This window comes from Mustelus asterias, chromosome 17, assembly GCF_964213995.1.
Source record: "Mustelus asterias chromosome 17, sMusAst1.hap1.1, whole genome shotgun sequence".
Classification (NCBI taxonomy): Eukaryota; Metazoa; Chordata; class Chondrichthyes; order Carcharhiniformes; family Triakidae; genus Mustelus; species Mustelus asterias.
Genome location: NC_135817.1, coordinates 11,992,837 through 12,015,562, shown reverse-complemented (window position 1 = coordinate 12,015,562; position 22,726 = coordinate 11,992,837). Strand labels below are relative to the sequence as shown.

The 22,726-nt window shown below is 44.8% G+C and overlaps 1 protein-coding gene across 3 annotated transcripts in view; it reads left to right on the top strand.

Annotated features, from left to right (window-relative positions):
- Positions 1-1,639: 1,639 nt before the first annotated feature.
- LOC144506329 (growth hormone-regulated TBC protein 1-like) overlaps positions 1,640-22,726 on the top strand; it is an 86,603-nt gene continuing 65,516 nt past the window's right edge. Inside the window, exons 1-3 of one of the 3 annotated variants that reach the window (XM_078232291.1) lie at positions 1,640-1,791; positions 1,925-2,064; positions 10,626-10,784. In XM_078232291.1, coding sequence (XP_078088417.1) covers positions 1,748-1,791; positions 1,925-2,064; positions 10,626-10,784 — 343 coding nt within the window. In that variant the 5' untranslated portion in view covers positions 1,640-1,747. The remainder of the gene's footprint in view (positions 1,792-1,924; positions 2,065-10,625; positions 10,785-22,726) is intronic. The other 2 variants (XM_078232292.1, XM_078232293.1) reach the window with 2 other exon arrangements.

Here is a 22,726-nt window from a genome sequence, read left to right as displayed (position 1 = left end):
CGAAAGTAAATAAATGTATCCAATGATATTTTTGTGTATTTTAATGGTTTAGTAAATGTTTTGGTTCAAAAGCCTCAAATTATCTCAAAATCCTGGGCTTTAACTGCATTCAACATCATTTGTACATTCTAAGCAAGTAGTTTGTAGAATGCCATCATTTAATCTGTGCATCCACAGCAGCTGATGAATTACTAGTTCATCTTTGGACTATTTAACAGGTTATTAGCTTTTTTATTTGTTCATTGGGTGGATATCAGTGGCTGAGTCAACATATCAATGCTCCTTCCCTAACTACCTCAGAAAGTGGTGGTTAGTCATCTTCTTGAACCCTGCAGTCCATGTGGGGGCAGCTATTCCCACACTGCTGTTTAGCAGGGGAGTGCCAGGAGTTTGACCAAATTGAAGCGATATATATCAAATTCTTCTTACCAAAGCCAGCAAAGTTCTTATGCTGAAAACACATTTTGAAATATTGCTCTATTAAAAAGGTTTTCTTTTAAATTACTGTGTTAGTTAACAGGTATAAGGCTGGGTTTGACAGACAGGTGTAGGGATGGGGCTTGATTGACAGGTGAGGAGGTTTGATTAACAGGTGGGCTTTGATTGACAGCTAGGGTTTGATTGAAAGATGTTGGAGCAGATTTGATTGAATATCGTGGAGGTGTTTGATTCACAGCTGAGGGGCAAGAGAATGATTGATAACTGACACAGCATTTTGATTGTGTGAGGTGGAGTTTTAATGACGTGAGGGGTGGGGTTTCATTGACAGGTAAGGGAGAGTTTGATTGATAGTTAATGGGCGTGGTTTGATTGAAAGGTGAGGGGCGGGTTTGATTGATATGTCAGTAGGTGGGGATTGATTGACAGGTGAGGGAGTTTGGTTGACAGGTGAGCGGCGGGGTTTGATTGACAGGTAAGGGGCGGAGTTTGATTGACAGGTGAGTGGGCGGGGTTTGATTGACAAGTAAGGGATGGGGTTTGATTGATAGTCAATGGGTCTGGTTTGATTGACAGGTGAGTGGCGGGTTTGACTGATATGTCAATGGGCAGGGATTGATTGACAGCTGAGGGGGTTTGATTGACAGGTGAGGGGTGGGGTTTGATTGACAGGTGGGTTTTGTTTGACAGGTGTGGTTGGTTTTAATTGACAGGTGAGTGGGCGGGGTTTGGTTGACAGGTGAGTGGGCGGGGTTTGATTGACAGGTAAGGGGCGGAGTTTGATTGACAGGTGAGGGGCGGGGTTTGATTGATAGGTTAGTGTGCGGGGCTTTGATTGACAGGTGGGTTTTGTTTGACAGGTGTGGTTGGTTTTAATTGACAGGTGAGTGGGCGGGGTTTGGTTGACAGGTGAGTGGGCGGGGTTTGATTGACAGGTAAGGGGCGGAGTTTGATTGACAGGTGAGGGGCGGGGTTTGATTGATAGGTTAGTGTGCGGGGCTTTGATTGACAGGTGGGTTTTGTTTGACAGGTGTGGTTGGTTTTAATTGACAGGTGAGTGGGCGGGGTTTGACTGGGGCGGGGTTGGGTTTAATTGACAGATGTGGGGGCGGGGCTTGATTGACAGGTGAGGGGGCGGGGCTTGACTGGGGAGGGGTTGGGTTTAATTGACAGGTGTGGGGGCGGGGCTTGATTGACAGGTGAGGGGCGGGGTTTGGTTGACAGGCCAGGGCGGGGTACAGCGAAGCCCCGCCCCCGTCCTCCCTGACTACCTGCGGCCGGGGCTGAGCGGCCGCTCGCTCTGTCGCTCATGGAGACGGTGGAGCAGTGCTCCGAGCAGGAGCGGAACATCAGGTACCGGGAGGCCGGGTGACGGCAGCTGCGGGTGTGGGGGTCTCGGGTGGTCGGGGTTTGGGGTCAGGCTCTCGGGCTGTTACTTACCGGGTTCGGGCTGCCGGCCGGGGCTAAGCCTCTTCTCTTTTCCCAGGACGGACCAGTACGGCTTCGTGCAGTCGGCGGGCTCGGTGCCCCGGGAGCAGGTATCGGGTTACGGGTCAGTGCTGAAGCGCCGCGCCATCAAATGGCGCAAATTGCTGCAGGGCAGTCGAGTGGAGCGGAGCCTGAAAAGTGAGTGAGACCCCGGCAGCGGCTAATGGAGGATAGAGCAAAATACTCAGAGGCCAGAGATCTGAGCCCTGGATCAGGTCACTGACCTCTGGCCCTCTACACTCCAGGACCTGGCAACTGACCTCTGGCCCTCTACACTCCAGGACTGGCAACTGACCTCTGGCCCCCTACACTCCAGGACTGGCAACTGACCTCTGGCCCTCTACACTCCAGGACTGGCAACTGACCTCTGGCCCCCTACACTCCAGGATCCGGCCACTGACCTCTGGCCCTCTACACTCCAGGACCCGGCAGCTGACCCCTGACCCCCTACACTCCAGGACCGGCAACTGACCACTGGGCCCCTACACTCCAAGACCTGGTCCCTAACCCCCCCCCTAGAGCCCAGGACCTGGCAACTGACCCCCTACACTCCAGGACCCGGCAACTGATGCCTGATCCCCTACACGCCAAGACCTAGCCCCTGACCCCCTAGAGCCCAGGACCTGACAACTGATCCCGTACGCTTCCGGACCTGGCCATTGGCCCCCTAGAGCCCAGGACCTGGCAACTGGTCTCCAGCCCTTTAGAGCCCAGGACCCGGCAACTGACGCCTGACTCCCTACAGTCTAGGACCTAGTAACTGACCCCTGACACACTGGAGCCCAGGACCTGGCCACTGACCCTTTACACCCCTGGTCCAGGCCACTGACCCTTGACAGCCCAGGGCCTGGCACCTGACCCCGTATAGCCCAGGTCCCAGCAACTGACCCCCTGTGACCCAGGACCAGGCAGCTGATGCCCGACCCCCTACAGCCCAGGAATCAGCAATTTTGATTTGATTTATTATTGTCACATGTATTGGTATACAGTGAAAAGTATTGTTTCTTTTGCACTGTACGGACAAAGCATACCGTACATAGAAGGAAAGGGGAGAGTGCAGAATGTAGTGTCATAGCCATAGCTAGGGTGTAGAGAAAGATCAGCTTAATGAATTAAGGCATTGTTAGAGAGTTTGAAAGAGTTAGAATGAAGTTTTAGGAGCATAGAATTAGAAGGTATGCTGGGCACAGCTTGCAAGGAGTCTCCTCGCTCTGGCGCCATCTTGGAGTCAGACCCTTGATTTCCTAAAGCCCAGAACCTGGTAACTGACCCCTTCACCCAGATACAATGATTTGCCCCCTTGCCCCTCTCCCAGGTACTGTGATCTGTCCCTGTCCTCTTACCCAACACCCCAGAGCAAGGCCAGCTCCCAGTATGGCAAGGTGTTGGGAGAGGGTTAGAGGGTCAGAGAAATAGACCCCAGCACCTTAGGTTGGGGTCAATATGCTGGGGTTAGGGAATGCAGAGAGAGCAGTTCCCAACAACTGGATAGGATGGGAGAGGGTGCAGATCCCAGTTCTGAGGAGGGGGTGTTGGAGATGCAGCAAAATGGGGGTGGTGAGGAGAGGGCAGTTCCCAGGTGACATTTATAGAGCTTATGCTTCTTTCGAGGATGACCAACGTTATATAATAAGGTTTATTTTTATTAGTGTCATAAGTAGGCTTACATTAACACTGCAATGAAGTTACTGTGAAAATTGCCTGGTCTCCTCACTCCGACGCCTGTTAGGGTACACCGAGGAAGCGTTTAGCATGGCCAATGCACCTACCAGCATATCTTTTGGACTGTGGGAGGAAACCCACGTAGACATGGGGAGAGCGTGCAGACTCCGCACAGACAGTGACCCAAGCTGGGAATCTAACCCAGGTCCTTGGCGGTGTGAGGTAGTAGTGCTAACCACTGTGCCGCCCCATTTGAGGAAAAATGTGATGGCATTGGAGGCAGTTGAGAGGAGGTTCACCAGATTGATTCTGGGGATGAAAGGGTTGACGTATGAGGAGAGGTTAAACAGGTTGGTCTTATACTCACTGGAGTTTAGAAGGATGAGAGGGGATCTGATTGGGGTGTATAAAATTTTAAAAGGGACTGATAAGGTAAATGTAGACCAAATGTTTCCTCTTATGGGACAACCTCGAACAAGAGGTCACAGGTATAGGTTGAGAGGTGGTAGATTTAAAACTGAGATGAGGAGGAACTACTAGCAGAGGGTGATGAATTTGTGGAACTCACTGTCCCATAGCATGGTGGAGTCTGAATTGTTAAGTGGTTTCAAGAAGGATTAGATATATTTCTAATTTAAAAAAGGGATAGAGGGCAGTGACCCAAGCTGGGAATTGAATCCAGGTCCTAGCCGCTGTAAGGCAGCAGTGTTAACCACTGTGCCACTGTGTTGCCCATCATCCTGGCTGGAATTATTGAACTAAATGGATAGTGTTATTTTGTTTGAATCAGAAAGTCAGCACAAACGGAGGCCATTCAGCCCTCGTCCATTCTGTCCATAGAGAAATCCACAGTCCTATTCTCAGCTCCATCTCCATAGCCCCGTGAGTTTATTTCTCTTGTGTGCCCATCCAATTTCGCTTTGGTGAATTATTGTTTGAATGTCATTCCTGTGAAGTGTTCTGGGGATGTTCTACTATGTTACAAGTACCATGTAAATGCACGTTGTCACACTTCAATGTTGAGCAGTTTGTATCTGTTAGCAGATCTGGTGTGAAACTTGTAGGTGTGGCTGTTCAAAGAGATGGGTGTGGGGAAGGCAAGTGGCATGTTGGCCTTCATCGTGAGGGGTTTGGAGTAGAAGAATAAAGAAGTGTTGCCGAAATTGTACAGGGGTTTGGTGAGAGTACACCTGGAATATTGCGTGCAGTTTGTCCACATTTAAGATAGGATACGCTTGTATTGGAGGCGGTACAGCAAATGTTCACTAAATTGGTCCCTGGGATGAGGGGGTTGTCCTATGATAGGCTGAGTAAGTTGGGTCAATATTCTAATTTCTAGTTTAAAAAGAACAAGGTGATTTCATTGAAACATATTCTGAGATTGTTTCCACTGGTCAGGCGAATCTGTAGGTCCTCAGCCTGTCTCATTCTTTATCTCTCCAGTATCTTAATCTCGATCCACAGGGAGCTTGTAATTCAGTGTTGATTCTTTACTTTATTAATGCATCAATTATATGTTACGGTAGTAGTTTTGTGTTCTAAGGTACCAACTCTACTTTACCCACTTTACCTCTATAAAATGAATAATGTATACAGTATTTATAATACCTTTTAAAATAGTAAAATGTCCCAAGTCACTTGAAGAATTTGACACCAAGTGGGATGAAGTGATATAAGGACAGGTAACAAAAGTGTGGTCAAAGAAGTGAGTTTCAAGGGACAAAAGGAGGAGAGAGAGAGAGAGGTGGAGAGGTTTAAAGAGCGAATCCACAGCTTGGGGCCTAGGCTGTTGAAGAGAGTCCCAAGTGGTGGAGCAATCAGAATCGGGTGCACAAAACCCAGAGATTGTGGAAGCTAGGAAGGATAGAGAATTTTAGAGAGATAGTGAGAGGCAAGGCCATGGAGAAGTTTGAAAACGAGGACAAGAATATTAAAATCAAGGCATTGCCAGACCGGGAGCCAGTGTAGGTCAGCAGAGGTAATGTGTCAACAGGACTTTGGATGGAGTTTGAATAAGGACAGGAGAGTTTTGAATGAGCTCAATTTTATGGAGGATGCAAGTTGGCATCCTGGCCAGGAGAGTATTAGAATGGTATAATCTAGAGGGAGCAAAGGTATGGAGAGGATTTCAGCCACAGACAGCTGAGGCAAGCTGGAGATATGTGATTATGAAAGTAGGTGGTCTTAGTGATGGAGAGAATAAGCTGTCCATCTACTCTGCAGTTGTGCAGTGGGAACACCTGATCTGTGACTTTATCCATAGCTAGCACCCAAAACAAAACAACATGCTAATAAGAAACTGATATCTATTAAAAGCAAATTACTGTGGATGCTGGAATCTAGAACAGAAACAGAAAATGGTGGAATATCTCAGCAGGTTTGACAGCATCTGTGGGGAGCCAACGTTTCGAGTCTGAATGATAGGGTGGAAGTCAGGCTATATAGAAACATAAAAAAATAGGAGCAGGATGGGGCCATCCGGCCATTTGAGCCTGCTTCACCGTTCATTATGATCTTGGCTGACCAATAGCCTGATCCCGCCTTCTCCCCATATCCTTTGATCCCCTTCGCTTCAAGTGCTATATAGTTTACAAGATGTTGAGAGGTCTGGATAGGGTAGACTCTCAGAGGCTATTTCCAAGGGCTGAAAAGGTTGCTACGAGAGGACACAGGTTTAAGGTGCTGGGGGGTAGGTACAGAGGAGATGTCAGGGGTAAGTTTTTCACTCAGAGGGGGTGGGTGAGTGGAATCGGCTGACGTCGGTGGTGGTGGAGGCAAACTCGTTGGGGTCTTTTAAGAGACTTCTGGATGAGTACATGGGATTTAATGGGATTGAGGGCTATAGATAGGCCTGGAGGTAGGGATATGATCAGCGCAACTTGTGGGCCGAAGGGCCTGTTTGTGCTGTGGCTTTCTATGTTCTATATCTAACTCCTTGAAAATATACAATGTTTTGGCATCAGCTACTTCCTGTGGCAGCACATTCTACAGGCTGACCGCTCTCTGGGTGAAGGTATATGATTCAAAAGTAGTGAAGTTATATTAAACTTATATTTATGAGTACGATATCCAGTTCTTGTCTCCCCACTATAAAACAGCACAGGAGAAAGTGCAGGAAAGATTACAAGGATGGTGCCAGAACTGAGAGATTACAACTGTTTGCACAGATTGAAGAGGTTAGGCTGTTTTTTTCTTTAGAAAAGAGAAGACTTCGAAGTGACAAACAGGTAGGGAGATCATGGAACCATTACAGATTAAAGGGGAGGAGGTGCTTGCTGTCTTGAGGCAAATCAGAGTGGATAAATCCCCAGGACCGGACAGGGTATTCCCACGGACCTTGAGGGAAGCTAGTGTTGAACTTGCAGGGGCCCTGACAGACATATTTAAAATGTCAGTATTCACAGGGGAGGTGCCAGATAATTGGAGGGTGGCTCATGTTGTTCTGTTGTTTAAAAAAGGTTCCAAAAGAAATCCGGGAAATTATAGGCCAGTAAGTTTGACGCCGGTGGTGGGCAAGTTATTGGAAGGTGTGATAAGGGATAGGATCTACAAATATTTGGATAGACAGGGACTTATTAGGGAGAGTCAACGTGGCTTTGTGCGTGGTAGGTCATGTTTGACCAATCTATTAGAGTTTTTCGAGGAGGTTACCAGGAAAGTGGATGAAGGGAAGGCGGTGGATGTTGTCTACCTGGATTTCAGCAAGGCCTTTGACAAGGTCCCTCATGGGAGGTTAGTTAGGAAGGTTCAGTCGCTGGGTATACATGGGGAGGTAGTAAATTGGATTAGACACTGGCTCAATGGAAGAAGCCAGAGAGTGATTGTGGAGGATTGCTTCTCTGAGTGGAGGCTGAGTGTGATTAGTGGTGTGCCGCAGGGATCGGTGTTGGGTCCATTGTTGTTTGTCATCTATATCAATGATCTGGATGATAATGTGGCAAATTGGATCAGCACGTTTGCTGATGATACAAAGATTATAGGTGTAGTGGACAGTGAGGAAGGTTTTCAAAGCTTGCAGAGGGATTTGGACCAACTAGAAAAATGGGCTAGAAAATGGCATATAGAATTTAACGCAGACAAGTGTGAGATATTGCACTTTGGAAGGACAAACCAAAGTAGAACGTACAGGGTAAATGGTAGGACTCTGAAGAGTGCAGTTGAACAGAGGGATCTGGGAATACAGGTACAGAATTCCCTAAAAGTGACGTCACAGGTGGATAGGGTCGTAAAGAGTGCCTTTGGTACATTGGCCTTTATAAATCGGAGTATCGAGTATAAAAGTTGGAGTGTTATGGTAAGGTTATATAAGGCAATGGTGAGGCCGAATTTAGAGTATTGTGTACAGTTTTGGTCACCTAGTTACAGGAAGGATGTAAATAAGGTTGAAAGAGTGCAGGGAAGGTTCACAAGGATGTTGCCGGGACTTGAGAAGCTGAGTTACAGAGAGAGATTGAATAGGTTGGGACTTTATTCCCTGGAGCGTAGAAGAATGAGGGGAGATTTGATAGAGGTGTATAAGATTTTGATGGGTATAGATAGAGTGAATGCAAGCAGGCTTTTTCCACTGAGGCTAGGGGAGAAAAAAACCAGAAGGCATGTGTTAAGGGTGAAAGGAGAAAAGTTTAAAGGGAATATTAGGGGGGCTTCTTCATGCAGAGAGTGGTGGGAGTGTGGAATGAGCTGCCGGATAAAGTGGTAAATGCTTTAACATTTAACATTTAAGAAAAACTTGGACGGGTTCATGGATGAGAGGGGTGTGGAGGGATATGGTCCAAGTGCAGGTCAGTGGGACTAGGCAAAAAATGGTTTGGCACAGACTAGAAGGGCCAAAAGGCCTGTTTCTGAGCTGTAATTTTCTATGGTTCCATGGACTTGATAAAGGACCCTGCCCAACCGAACATGGGGGAATCCAAAACTGGGGACAAAAGCAAAGTTCTTCGGCTCATTCTCACCTAGTGCCTTTGATACTATTCCAGTGACCTGAATGCCAGCTCCAGGAACTGGAGTACCTATTCTTCAATTTAAGGATTTTCCAGCCTTCTGGAATCTACATCAAATTCAACAATTTCAGATCATAATCTCAGATGGCAGATGTTGTTGTTCTGCTATTCCCATTTACACCTCACATGAAATCCATCTTTTGTTTCTTTACTCACCCCAGTATCACTTCCTTTTACCTTGCACTATCATTACTCTCTCCTGACTTCCACCCTATCACAGATTTGCCCTTTTGGTCTCTCCACCCTTCCGCTGCCTCTGTATTTGCTCTGACTTTCTTCAGTTCCTCTGAAAGATCATCAGCCTGGAATGGTTACCTCTATTTCTATCTCCATAAATGCTGCCACTGTATTTCCTGTTTGTATTTCCGATTTCCACTGTCTGCAATATGATACTTTTTGTTAAACAAATGGTCCAAAGATGTGCAGATTAGATGGATTGACCGTGCTAAATTGTTCTTTAGTGTTCCAAGATGTGTAGGTTAAATGGATTAGCTTTGGTAAGTGAAATCAAAAGAGAAAATGCTGGAAAATCTCAGCAGGTCTGGCAGCATCTGTAAGGAGAGAAAAGAGCTGACATTTCGAGTCCAAATGACTCTTTGTAAAAGCTTTTCTCTCCTTACAGATGCTGCCAGACCTACTGAGATTTTCCAGCATTTTCTACTTTTGGTTTCAGATTCCAGCATCCGCAGTAATTTGCTTTTAGCTTTGGTAAGTATTTGGGTTTACAGGGATAGGGTAGAGGAGAGGGCCTGTGTAAGATAGTCTGTCAGAGAGTCAGTGCAGCCTCGAAGGGCTAAATGGCCTCTTCTGCACTGTAGGGATTCTATGGTTCAAAGTTGCAATAATTGAGATTTAAAATTCTGCAATCAGACCATTCTTTGACCAAGTTTGAATCTCTGAGATTTACCCTGTACAGCCAACAGTAAAGCTTGTGTTTTAATCCAAGTATTTCAGGGAGTGAATAAAGACATTCAGTGAGTAAATATCTTTTAACTGAGGGCTCATTCATCCAAAAGCTGAAGATGTTTGTCATGTGCACTGTGACAAAGATACTAATCCAATTTTCTGTCCAGTAACTTTACTGCAATCTTCTCCCCTACAGGGCAGTGACGAGTGAGATTTGATGTGAGTGAATAAAGGCTCTTAAGGGGTGTTTGAATGAGGGGAAGGTGAAGATTCTCAAGGAGTATTTTCTAGAGAGGAAGGCAGAATCACTTTTATATGCTTTTTAGGTATTTTACCTGAGTTATATTAAGTGAAAACTCAATTGGGGGTTGGAGGGGAGGCGGGATGCAGGTTGGCACAGTGGTTAACACTGCTGCCTCACAGCATCTTTGATTCTGGCCTTGGGTGACTATCTTTGTGGAGTTTGCACGTTCTCCCCCCATCTGCATGGGTTTCCTCTGAGTGCTTCTGTTTCCTGCCACATTCCAAAGATGTGCAGGTTAGGTGGATTAGCCATGGTAAATGTGTGGGGTTACAGGGATAGTGTGGAGGGGAGGGCCTGAGCAAGATGCTCTTTCGGAGAGTTAGTGCAGATTTGATGGATTGAATGGCCTCCTTCTGCACTGTAGGGGTTTTATGGTTAATTAGAAGAGGAAGCCTGCTACCCCATATAGAAATATTTGGGGTTATGCTACTTTCTGTGTGAGCACTGATGGTCACAATGGAGGAGTTTGCCTGGCGGGTTTCTGTGAACCTTGTGGTATAAAGGTGCTGAGGACAAGAAGATCGAAGCACTCTCAGTAAATAATGACTCGATTGTTAAAATCTGTGCTCTAATACCCACAAGCAGTTCCCTGATTCCACCAGGATTCAGTCTGGATACAAACATATTTTCAAAATTAATCAATTAAAATGGATAGCAATGCCTTAGCCAAGTAGAATTGTGTTCAAATACTAAGAATTGAAAATAAAGAAATAAAACACATCACTAGTCAGGATAAAATAAACTTTCTCCTGACCACTCAAATGTGATCTGTCAGCTATTGGGGTCATTTATGTTTCACATTTTAATTACTTTTATTCTCATTGTAGTGAAACGGTACATCAGAAAAGGCATTCCGAATGAATATCGTAGTCTTATCTGGATGACTGTTAGTGGAGCCCAGGCACAGATGGAAAAAAATCCAGCTTATTATAAGAAACTACTAGAAATGGAGGAAGATTCAAGGCTGGTTGATGCTGTTAAAACAGGTAAAACTACTCAATTTGAGCAATAATAACTCCGAGACCATACTCCATTGCTGTCGAGTAGTTCATTGAGAGGCACTCATCTTATTTAACTTTGGCTATGCACATAATTTAGTTGTTTAAAATTTTGGATATTCATGGTAAATTGGCAGTGTACTGGTGGGGACCGAACACCCAGTCTCTGCAATCTGAGTGATAAGTTTACATGGAGCTTTCCGTTGTAAATATAGACATTGCAATTTATAATGGAAACAATTTGACAACAGGAAGTCAAGTGGTGAAGGTAAAAATGTGCGAGTATCATACTTCTCATGTATAAACACATAAATTACTGAATTCTTGTTGTGTGCACAAGCAGAGTTACCGTCTGCTGCCTTTATGTTGCCAATTCTTCCTGTTTCTCTTTTCCCTTCTCCCTCTTTTCCTTTATTTAGGACCATAGTATCCCTACAGTGCAGAAGGAAGCCATTTAGCCCATCAAGCCCCAAGCCTGTGCCTCAATTTATCTTCTCCTTATCTGCTGTCCCCAACTCTTTCTCTCTCTCCTGGGAAGATTTTGCAGGGTCAATGGTGCTGGGTGTGCTCTTGTTGCTCCTAGTGCCTGAGTTGATGGCTGGGTGACTATCTGGTTTTATTCTTAGATTTTCTTGAAGTGATTTAATACAACTGAGCAGCTTGCTCGACCATTCAGTGGGTGGTTCAGAATCAATCACTTTGCTGTGGATCTGGAGTCGCATATAACCAGACCTGGTAAAGACAGCAGATTTCTTTCCCTAAAGGACGTTAACAATCCAGATGCTTTTCACAATAATCTGGCATTTTACAGTCACCATTACTGAGACTAGATTTTTATTCCAATTTTATTCCAGCTACGGTGGTGGAATTTGAATTCCCCTCTTTAAATTCAGTCCAATAACGTGACTATTATGTTGCCGTTTCTGTGCATTTACATTGTGTTCAGTTTTTGCTTTATTTTCAGTTCTATTTGAGACTTCAAGTGGAGCAATTCTCATATATTAACCCTCCTGAGAACAAGCTCGATTCCAGAACAACGCAGTTCCTACTAAATGAGTACAAGTCATTGATTACAGTTATAGAGGCCTATAACACAGAAAAAAGCCCTCCGCTCCATCGTGTCTGTGCCAGTTAAAGACAAACCACCTATCTATCCAAATCAAATTTTCCAGCACTTGGCCCATAGCCTTGTATGCCTTGCCATTGCAAGTGCACATCTAAATAGAACAAAGAAAATTACAGCACAGGAACAGGCCCTTCGGCTCTCCAAGCCTGCACCGACCCATGCTGTCCGTCTTAACTAAAACCCCTACGCTTCCAGGGACCATATCCCTCTATTCCCATTCTATTCATGTACTTGTCAAGACGCCCCTTAAAAGTCATTATCGTATCCGCTTCCACTACCTCCCCCGGCAACGAGTTCCAGGCACCCACCACTCTCTGTGTAAAAAATCTGCCTCGTACATCTCTTTTAAAAGTTGCCCCTCGCACCTTAAACCTATGCCCCCTAGTAATTGACTCTTCCACCCTCGGAAAAAGCTTCTGACTATCCACTCTGTCCATGCCTCTCATAATCTTGTAGATTTCTATCAGGTCTCCCCTCAACCTCCATCGCTCCAGTGAGAACAAACCAAGTTTCTCCAGCCTCTCCTCATAGCTAATGCCCTCCATACAAGGCAAAATCCAGGTAAATCTTTTCTGTACCCTCTCCAAAGCCTCCACATCCTTCTGGTAGTGTGGCGACCAGAATTGAACACTATATTCCAAGTGCGGCCTACCTAAGGTTTTATAAAGCAGCAACATGACTTACCAATTTTTAAACTCAATACCCCGGCCGATGAAGGCAAGCATGCCGTATGCCTTCTTGACGACCTTTTCCACCTGCATTGTCACTTTCAGTGACCTGTGTACCTGTACACCCAGATCCCTTTGCCCAACAGTACTCTTAAGGGTTCTGCCATTTACTGTATATTTCCTATCTATATTAGACCTTCCAAAATGCATTACCTCATATTTGTCCGGATTAAACTCCATCTGCCATCTCTCCACCCAAGTCTCCAACTGATCTATATCCTGCTGTATCCTCTGATGGTCCTCATCGCTATCCGCAAATCCACCAACCTTTGTGTCGTCCGCAAACTTACTAATCAATCCAGTTACATTTTCCTCCAAATCATTTATATTTATATTTATTTATACATATATACATACATACAAACAGCAAAGGTCCCAGCACTGATCCCTGAGGAACACCTCTTGTCATGATGTGGAGATGCTGGCGTTGGACTGGGGTAAACACAGTAAGAAGTTTAACAACACCAGGTTAAAGTCCAACAGGTTTATTTGGTAGCAAAAGCCACCCCTTGTCACAGCCCTCCATTCAGAAACGCACCCTTCCGCTGCTACCCTCTGTCTTCTTTGACTGAGCCAGTTTTGTATCCACCTTGCCAGCTCACATCTGATCCCATGCAACTTCACCTTTACTTTACTTTAATGTTACGAGGGTCTGTACCTCCACTACCCTTTCAGGCAGTGAGTTCCATGCTCCTCCACCCTCTGGGTGAAAAAGTGTTTCCTCCACAAAGAAATAATTATTGTCGTATTCATGCAAATTTGTAGTTATGGCAGATTCGTAATCTAACAAGGTTTCCAAAAATGGATAGACTAATAGTTGCCAAGCTTGGAAGGCAGTAGAAAATGTTTAGCTTTTAGCTGTTATCTCGCACTCGAAACTGCAAATACTTAAAGCTCATAAAGATACAGCCGGTGTGACTGAGTTGTCAGTCAGGTCATTCGGCTGAAAGACAGTTAAAGCAGAAGATTAATGAATGGACAAAGACCCCCTCACAATGCTGGGAGTGTTTTTCTCTTATCAAATAAAAGGTTCTATTGATAGCTGTAACTTTGAAGAGTCGTCTTTGTGCGTAAGCAGGAAAGGCTATTTTCCAACAATTGGGTGATGTGCTTCAGACTTAGTTGATGCCATCATTTGTTGACCTGCAAACTCATCAAGTAGCTTCTTAATTGTGGAATAAACAACAGAATGATATGTCAGACACTACTGTTTGTGGGAACTTGTTGTGCACCAGTTGGCCACTGTGTTTCCTTCATTGCAGCAGTGAATACACTTGGAAAAATGTACTGGGTTTAAAGTACTTTGGGATATCCATTGTTTGTGGAAAGTACTACATAAATACACGTCTTTCTTTTATCAATCTACTCCTTCCTGATGCATTAGAGCCAGCAGGCATTAGGCCATGATAAAGCTGTCAGTTTACAACTAATCTGTTGAAGCTAATCCAGACAGCTGTGGGAGTGCCTTCACCACAAGGACTGCAGCAGTTCAAGAAAGTGCCTCACCAACACCAGTCAGGAATCAGCAATAAATGCTGCCCTTAACAGCAACATCCACATTTCCATGAACATAAGGTTCTGGTTGGTCTACACCCCAGAGATCTAAATCTTACTTATTATGTTGGCAAAAGGTCTGTTTATATCAAAAGGGATTATTAGTGTATGTTAGTGCCTGTTCATAAATTACTTACTGGCCACAATTATTTCATAGAGTCCGCCAAGATTAATCGTGCATGTATTTAAATAATGAAAACCTGTTTTATGATTTTAATTCTAAGTAAATTTTATGACTATTTCATATTAAAACTGATCTAATAGTTGGTAACAGTGTACCGCCTCAATCTGTAATGAATGAGCGGATGGTGTGGGTGCAAACAGGAATTGGGCCAGTTCCTGGAAAGCGATCCAGAGTCAGGCAGCTAGGACTGTTGAGTGCTGAGGAGGGCTAGTTATAAGGTCTGCCTTGGTGCTTTGGAACAATAAAACAGTAAGCAACCCCCTAGCCCTCATCCTTCACCACCCCCTCAACCCCACCCTCCTCCCACATACTCCTCATGCCCCATCCATGCCAACCTATGCACAACACCCACTCCCCATGACTCATCATGCTATGTCATGCCCCCATCCACTCCATAGCCCCTCCTATAACTTCCATGCCAACCTATGCTGCCCCACCCGCTCCCTCGGGGCCCCTCATATTCTTCATGCCAACCCATGTGCCCAACTCACCCCTGTGATCTTTTATATCATCTATGCCAAATTAGTGCCAACACATGCCCTCACCCACCACCCTTTGCCCTTACACCCTGCTTGCCAACTCACCCAGCATCCACCATGACTAGTCCTCAGGAGTCATGGTAGATTAAATAGAATAACGTTGTAAGTGTCTGTTGCAGACTTAACTGTATTTTAAATAAACACTCTTATTGATAATATTTAAATCCCTTCAAGTACTTAATCTCTCATAAAAATCAAACATTTGTATTCATAGCCCCACTTAAAGACAGCAAATATCTTTATAACCACTTGGATCTGTTAATCACAATGTGAATTTACGGCTGTCCCATGTTCATAATGATAGGTTGTGGAAGCAGTCAAATAGCCCTAATCCTATAATGATGAACCTTGGGCTTATTATGAACAATTAGTGAAATAGCAAACACTGATTTATTTCCACTGCAGACTGAATTTCAAGGATCTGCAGATTTAAATGACTTGACAGTCTGTCAGTTGCACAGAGCTTATCCACTTTTTTTATGCACCTTCAGATCTACTCTTAACAAACGGGCACCTGACCTGTCCAAAAGGGTACCTTACCCCTCCAAATAACTCTGGCAGCTTTAGATCTGCTCTTCAAACGCCTAAAGCATTTAGGAAACCACAAGAATGAAATCTCCTTCTGTTTGAAGGCAACTGCACTTCTACATGTGCAGCTACCCCTGGGAAACAAGGGTGTGTAAAGCCCATATTGACCCTGTTTGCCCACCCACCCAGTGGAAATGGTGCAAGAGATGGACAGAATCTGCCACCATTCTGCCTAAATGTGCAGAATGATGGCATTGGTGACTTCTGACTTTAAATCAGATCCAAGCCTTCCAGAGGTGAGTCTGCAACTCTCCCTCTGTTACAAAAAACATTCAAATGATGTGCTATTTTCTCTGCTTATCAAGGGCAGTGTTACAGGAGATGCACTCATTACAATTTGTTCAACTCATGGGGGAAAATTATCTGCTTGCTTTGTCCCCTCCGATGTCTAATTCTTTCCTACCCCTCAATAGTAGTTTTTTTCTTTAACATGAATCAATCCTTGTCCCTATCTTCTCACTTCAGTGTAGCTCTTGCTTGGTTTTTCTACAATGTTTATTATACCCTGTTCCAGCTCTTTCTCCACTTCTTTCTTCCCCCCCGCCCTCCGTCTGTCCTTTACTATATCCTTTTCATTTTTCAGCAGGGGTGGGAGTGGATGCCCGCTGCTCCACTGCCCACACCAATGGCACTATGATGTGGACAGTGTAATATTGGCGTCAGTTAGCTTGTTAATGTGCTCAGTTGACTCTCGATTATTTGTTTAAATATAGCAAGTGGATTGCTGATTACAGCCCCCATCCATCTACATGTTATGGGATGATGTGGTGGGGTTCAGCATCCACCCTATTTTATGTCCCCCCCCCCCCCCCCCCAAAGCATGCCTGGCTGGGGATATGTAAAATCCAGTCGATTGTTTTAGAGGTGTTCGGTTACCTGCCGCATACAATTGTGTTAACAGTTGTGGCCTGGACTTGCTCTGCTTTGTGTGAAACTAGGCTGGGAGGCAAAGAGGGTGGCCAGAAGCTGAAATATTGCTGCTTTTTAAAGGCTAAGCCAGAATGTATTGCCCATCTCTAGTAGCCCTTCAGAAGGTGGTGGTGAGCTGCTTCTTGAACCGCTGCAGTCCCTGAGGTATAGGTACATCCACAGTGCTGTTAGGGAGGGAATTCCAGGATTTTGACCCAGCAGCAGTGAAGGAACGGTGGCATTTTTCCAAGTCAGGATGGTGAGTGGCTTTGAGGGGAACTTCCAGGTGGTGGTGTTCCCAGGTATCTGCTGCTCTTGTCCTTCCAGATGGTAGTGGCTGTGGGTTTGGAAGGTGCCTTGTTGAAGAAACCTTGTTGAGTTGCTGCAGTGCATCTTGTAGATGGTACACACGGCTGCCACTGTTTGTTTGTGGTGGACGGATTGAATGCTTGTGGAAGGGGTAGCAATCAAGCGGACTTCTTTGTTCTGGATGGTGTCGAGCTTCTTGAGTGTTGTTGGAACTGCACTCATTCAGGCAAGTGGAGAGTATTCCATCACACTCCTAACTTGTGCCTTTAGATGGTGGACAGGACTTGAGGGGGTTAGGAAGTGAGTTACTCACCAGAGAATTCCTAGCCTTCTTTAAAACAGAGATGAGGAGGAATTTCTTCAGCCAGAGAGTGGTGAATCTGTGGAACTCTTTGCCGCTGAAGGCTGTGGAGGCCAGGTCATTGAGTGTCTTTAAGACAGAGATAGATAGGTTCTTGATTAATAAGGGGATCAGAAGTTATGGGGAAAAGGCAGGAGAATGGGGATGAGAAAAATATCAGCCATGATTGAATGGCAGAGTAACTCGATGGGCTGAGTGGCCTAATTCTGCTCCAATGTCTTATGGTCTTATCCTTTGACCTGGTCTTATAGTCACAGTATTTATATGGCTGGTCTAGTTCAGTTTCTGGTCAATGGTAACCCCCAGGACATTGATAGTGGGGGAATTCAGCGATGGTAATGCCATTGAGTGTCAAGGGGTGATGTTTAGATCCTCTCTTGTTAGAGTTGGTCAGAGCCTGGTACTTGTGTGGCATGAGTTACTTGCCAAGTAAATAATTTTCCTCAGTGACATAACTGTGCTGCAGCACTGTAGCCCAAATGAGCACTGATGATGTTGCAGCCCTGAGGTAGAAGCAGACCTGTGTGCGGGAGAGTTTACACACTGATTGTGAAATCACATATTCAGGATGGTTTTATGGAAGTTTACTTATTAATTACTAATTATTAAAATTAGTTAAATTTTTCAACCTGTGTGGAATAAAAATCAACCTCGACACAGGAAGAGGTTAGAGCAAATGTCTTCCGAGTGAACTGATCAAATTTGTGGGAGAAAATTGAGTGATTTTAATTGATTCTGTGCTGCTTATTCATGGGTGCTTTTTTTTTTGGTTAATTCTGATTTAAGTCTTATTTAGTCGCTCACATTTTTAAAGTTAATTAATGGTGTGGTGCAAAGGATGCAGGCAGGAGGCAAGACCTTTAATTATTTCGACAGTGAAGCGCTCAGATTTTGGTTTAAAAGAATCGCACAGTATTTAAGAGGCTGTTCAAAATGTAAACACTGTTTTAAATCACCAGTGTGTCCCATGGTGCCTGTGTTCCTTTTGGGGGATGGGCATATGGAATGAGGGAAGGAAGTCCATTACCAAGTTTCTCCTAAAATTGACAATTTTATTCTCCTCTCAAGCAATTGGCATTACTTGCGATACTCCGCAGGCTTGGCAGCGTCTGTAGAGAGAGAAAGTCAACGTTTTGAGTCTAAATGATACCTTTACAATCAATAGACTCAAAATGTCACACTGTCAGAATTGGAAACACAGTCCTCGGGGAAAATCATTCATCTACGAACTCCAGGCGTTTTTAATTTGAAGCCTTGTGATCTCCAGTTTCACACAGCTCTCCTCTTACACCTCAACCCCAGTCAACTCTCTCTCAGAAATGTTTCCACGGAATGTTGTTCTGTAGTCGCCAACCTGTGAACTCTTGCTATTTGGGAGCCTTCTGAAATGGTTTTTCAACTTCTAAGCTTATAAGTCTTCTACCCTTCTGTTGCTAAGAGCAGGGCGCACTGCCCTGCTGGACTCTGAGGGGAGAAGTCATAAAGTAAGGACATTGTTGAATGACACCACACTGACAAGTTGCCTTTAGGCATAGAAACACATAGAAAATACATGTCCCTGTCAGCTGTCACACTCCACATAACCAAAAGGCTCAAATCACATTTATCCATGCTCTTCTGATATCTCTTCACTTCCTTTCCCTTCACCTACTTATCCAATGCAATCTTGAAAATTGATATAGCTTCTGCCTCCTTCAGCGATCCTAAGAGTGAACGTCACATTCTCTCACTACTGTGTGAAGAGGTTTCTCCAGCTCTCTGCTATAAATAAGGATGAAAGCCAATGAGCTAATGCAGGGGACACTCACTTGGAACAGCAGGATAGGAACGACAAATGTTTCATCAAAGGGACCAGGCTTCTGCTTTGTGAATGTTTCACAACAATGTGAAAATATATTTAAAGTGAGGAAATCATTAATGAACAGTTACACATGTGTGTATGTAACCAATATATCTGATTATTAGGATTAGTAGTATAGGAACAAGCTGCTCAAAATGCCATCCTCCCACTCTTTATTTCATCTTATCCTCTCTAGTTGCTTAATTTTGTTCTATCTCATGTTTATTTAACTTCCCTTTAAATTCATCTATACCATTTGCCATAACGACTCCATTTGGTAGTGATTTTAACTTTCTCTTTGCTGCCTCAATCAAGAAGTTTCTGCTGTATTTCTGTCCAGATGTTTTTATTATTCTTTCTCGAGATGTGGACATCACTGGTCAGGCCAGCATTTTATCACCCATGCTAATAAGACTGTGCTGGTGAACCGCCGCCTTGAACTGCCGCAATCTATGTGGTGTTGGTACACCCGCTATGCCATTATAGAGGGAATGTCAGGATTTTGACCCAGTGACAGTGAAGGAACAACAATATGTTTCCAAGTCAGGGTGGTGTGGTCAGGAGGGGAGCATTTCGGTGGTGGTGTTCCCAGATGTCTGCTGCCCTTGATGGTAGATGTCGTGGGTTTGGAAGATGCTGTTGAAGAAGCCTTGGTGAGTTGCTGAAGTGTATGTTGTAGATGGCACACACTGCTGCTACTGTGTGTTGGTGGTGAAGGGAGTGAATGTTTAAGGTAGTGAATGGGGTGCCAGTCAAGTGGGCCACTTTGTTCTAGGCGGTGTTGATCTTGTGTGTTGTTGGAGCTGCACTCATCCAGACGAGTGGAGAGTATTCCAGCACACTCCCAACTTGTGCCTTGTAGATTGTGGACAGCCTTTGGGGAGTCAGGAGGTGAGTTACTTGCCAGAGGATTCCTAGCTTCTGACCTGCTATTATAGCCACATTATTTATATGCTGGGCCAGTTCAGTTTCCAGTCAATGGTAACCCTCAGGATGTTGATAGTCAGGGATTCAGCAATTTGATTTTTGATCTATGCACGTTTTAAAAAAAAAATCCCTGAAGTATAGTGCACTGTGTGCTACAAAATATTCTCCCAACAGTTTAGCACCTGTTAAATTGCGAAGGCACTTGGAAACACCTCATTCCCAATATAAAGTTTTCTTGAGAATGCTTAATGCACTTACAAACTGTAAAACCTTGACATTTGAAATTGTCAAAGTCGATGATGAAAACGCAACAGAGGCATCTTTATAAGTAAGTTACCACATTGCACTCCTGGGAGAAGCCTACAAGATCACGGACAATCTGCTTAAGCCTTCCATTGAAGACGTTGTAACATACATGCTGGTAAAAGAAACTTGAAGCACTATAGGTTTCAAATAACTGCTTTAACTTTTTAACATCAGAATGTTTCTTAAGGGTTCCATCAATACTTTTGGACGTCAAAAAGTGTTCTGTCGCCCCAAAACCAGCCCCAAATAAACTGCTAAAAGAACTAGGGCAGTATTTCTTATCCTTTAACTCAATCCACATATGGGTTCTGTTTCTGGTTATCTCCTTCTATCTGCTGCTATGTTATGTCTAATTTGTACAGTCAGCCTTCTCCTTCCTTCTATATACTTCTTAAATACATTATATCCTGCAGTATTTAACCACCAGTCCTGTTTTAAAAGCAGCCTTGTTCAGTTATCTGACCGTATCTAGTTCCTCTCGATGGGTTATTGCTGTCAGTGCCCCCATTTTATTCTGCTTGCTGTGCATATTGCTGAACAGGCAATTTAATTTTTTAAATTAATCTTCCATCATAGCTTATGTTCTGCAGCTTTATCTGTTCCCTGTCTGTTTGATTATTTTACCCTTATTTCATTCCTTAATCTGACCTTTACTTTCATCTCACTGATCTTTAATATGGCTGTTATTTCCACCAGATTCCTTCCGCTCTGTCTTACTAGTTTAAACCCACAGGTTGGAAAATGTTAGTAAGTGGGCTAATTATTTTCAACCCGCAGATACAGATTGGCCTCGCTACCTGTGGTATTGTTGCGATCCTGTCACAGTGCTCTGGTCGTAACGGACGAGCGCTGGTTAAAATGGGAACGATTAAGGCATTATTCTTATGTTTAAGAACTGGTGTCCACCTGCGCGGGGGGAAAGGAAAAGGGAGTAACTGTGTTCAGGCCCCAAGTTCTTCCTTTTACTTAGTGAATGGGCAGCTAAATAATAAATCATAGAATCCCTACAGTGCAGAAGGAGGACCTTCAGCTCATTGCGTCTGCATCGATTCTCTGACAGAGTACGCACACAGACACAAGGAGAATGTGCAAACTCCACACAGATAGTCACCCAAGGCCAGAATTAAACTCGAGTCCCTGGCGCTGTGAGGCAGCAGCGCTAACCACTGTGCCGCAGTGCTAACCACTGTGCCGCAGTGCTAACCACTGTGCCGCAGTGCTAACCACTGTGCCGCAGTGCTAACCACTGTGCCGCAGTGCTAACCACTGTGCCGCAGTGCTAACCACTGTGCCGCAGTGCTAACCACTGTGCCGCAGTGCTAACCACTGTGCCGCAGTGCTAACCACTGTGCCGCAGTGCTAACCACTGTGCCGCAGTGCTAACCACTGTGCCGCAGTGCTAACCACTGTGCCGCAGTGCTAACCACTGTGCCGCAGTGCTAACCACTGTGCCGCAGTGCTAACCGCAGTGCCGTCCTGTGCCTATTTCAATACAACCTGTGCCAATTTCAATCTTCTAATATTGAACAATTATCCCTAATGTTTTAGTGCTGAGTTATAGTCTCAGAAGGCTTTTTTCCCCTTAAAACAGAAAATGTTGGAAATACTCAGCAGAGCAGGCAGGCAGGCAGGATTTCTGGAAATAAAGATAAAGTTAATATTTCAGGTCAATAATCTGTCAGCAGCCAGTTAGTGGCTTTCTCTTTGGTTAGTGTAAGCAAACAGCAGGTGTTAATGCAATTTACTCTCCTTGCAGTGACAGCTTCCTCAGTTCACAGGTTTTGTTTTTCTGCACGGAGCCATTTAATGCTCTTAGCTGAAAGGAATGCACCAAGATGGCGCACGAGGAAAATGGGCACTCAGCCAGCAGGGTGACGAAATAATCAGCTGAAGTTAAGAACAGCAGTAAACAAATGGCCCTTGGACTTTCTCTGCCTTTCATTAAGATCATGGATGACCCCACTCTCCTGCCTGGTGGAATTTGAGAAGGCTTTTGAAATAGAGAGTGAGGTGGAGAGATTTGGGGGAAGAATTCTTGGAGCTGCCCCAGAATCTGTATCAAATATAAATTAAGAGGCTATGGGGAGAAGAAGGACAAATGAATTGAGGAACTCTGCAGAGCTGTCAAGTCAAGTTGGCTTGTAGGCCGGACGGCACAGTAGCACAGTGGTTAGCACTGCTGCTTCACAGCTCCAGGGAACTGAGTTCGATTCCCGGCTTGGGTCACTGTCTGTGTGGAGTTTGCACATTCTCCTCGTGTCTGCGTGGGTTTCCTCCGGGTGCTCCAGTTTCCTCCCACAGTCCAAAGATGTGCGGGTTAGGTCAATTGGCCATGCTAAAATTGCCCCTTAGTGTCCTGAGATGCGTAGGTTAGAGGGATTAGCGGGTAAATGTGTAGGGATATGGGGGTAGGGCCTGGGTGGGATTGTGGTCGGTGCAGACTCGATGGGCCAAATGGCCTCTTTCTGCACTTTAGGGTTTCTACGTAGGCATTGGAGTTTTTCTTACTCTGACCTTGTCTCCAACCAGCAAAGAGGCCGGGGTGCTGATTTACTAGAC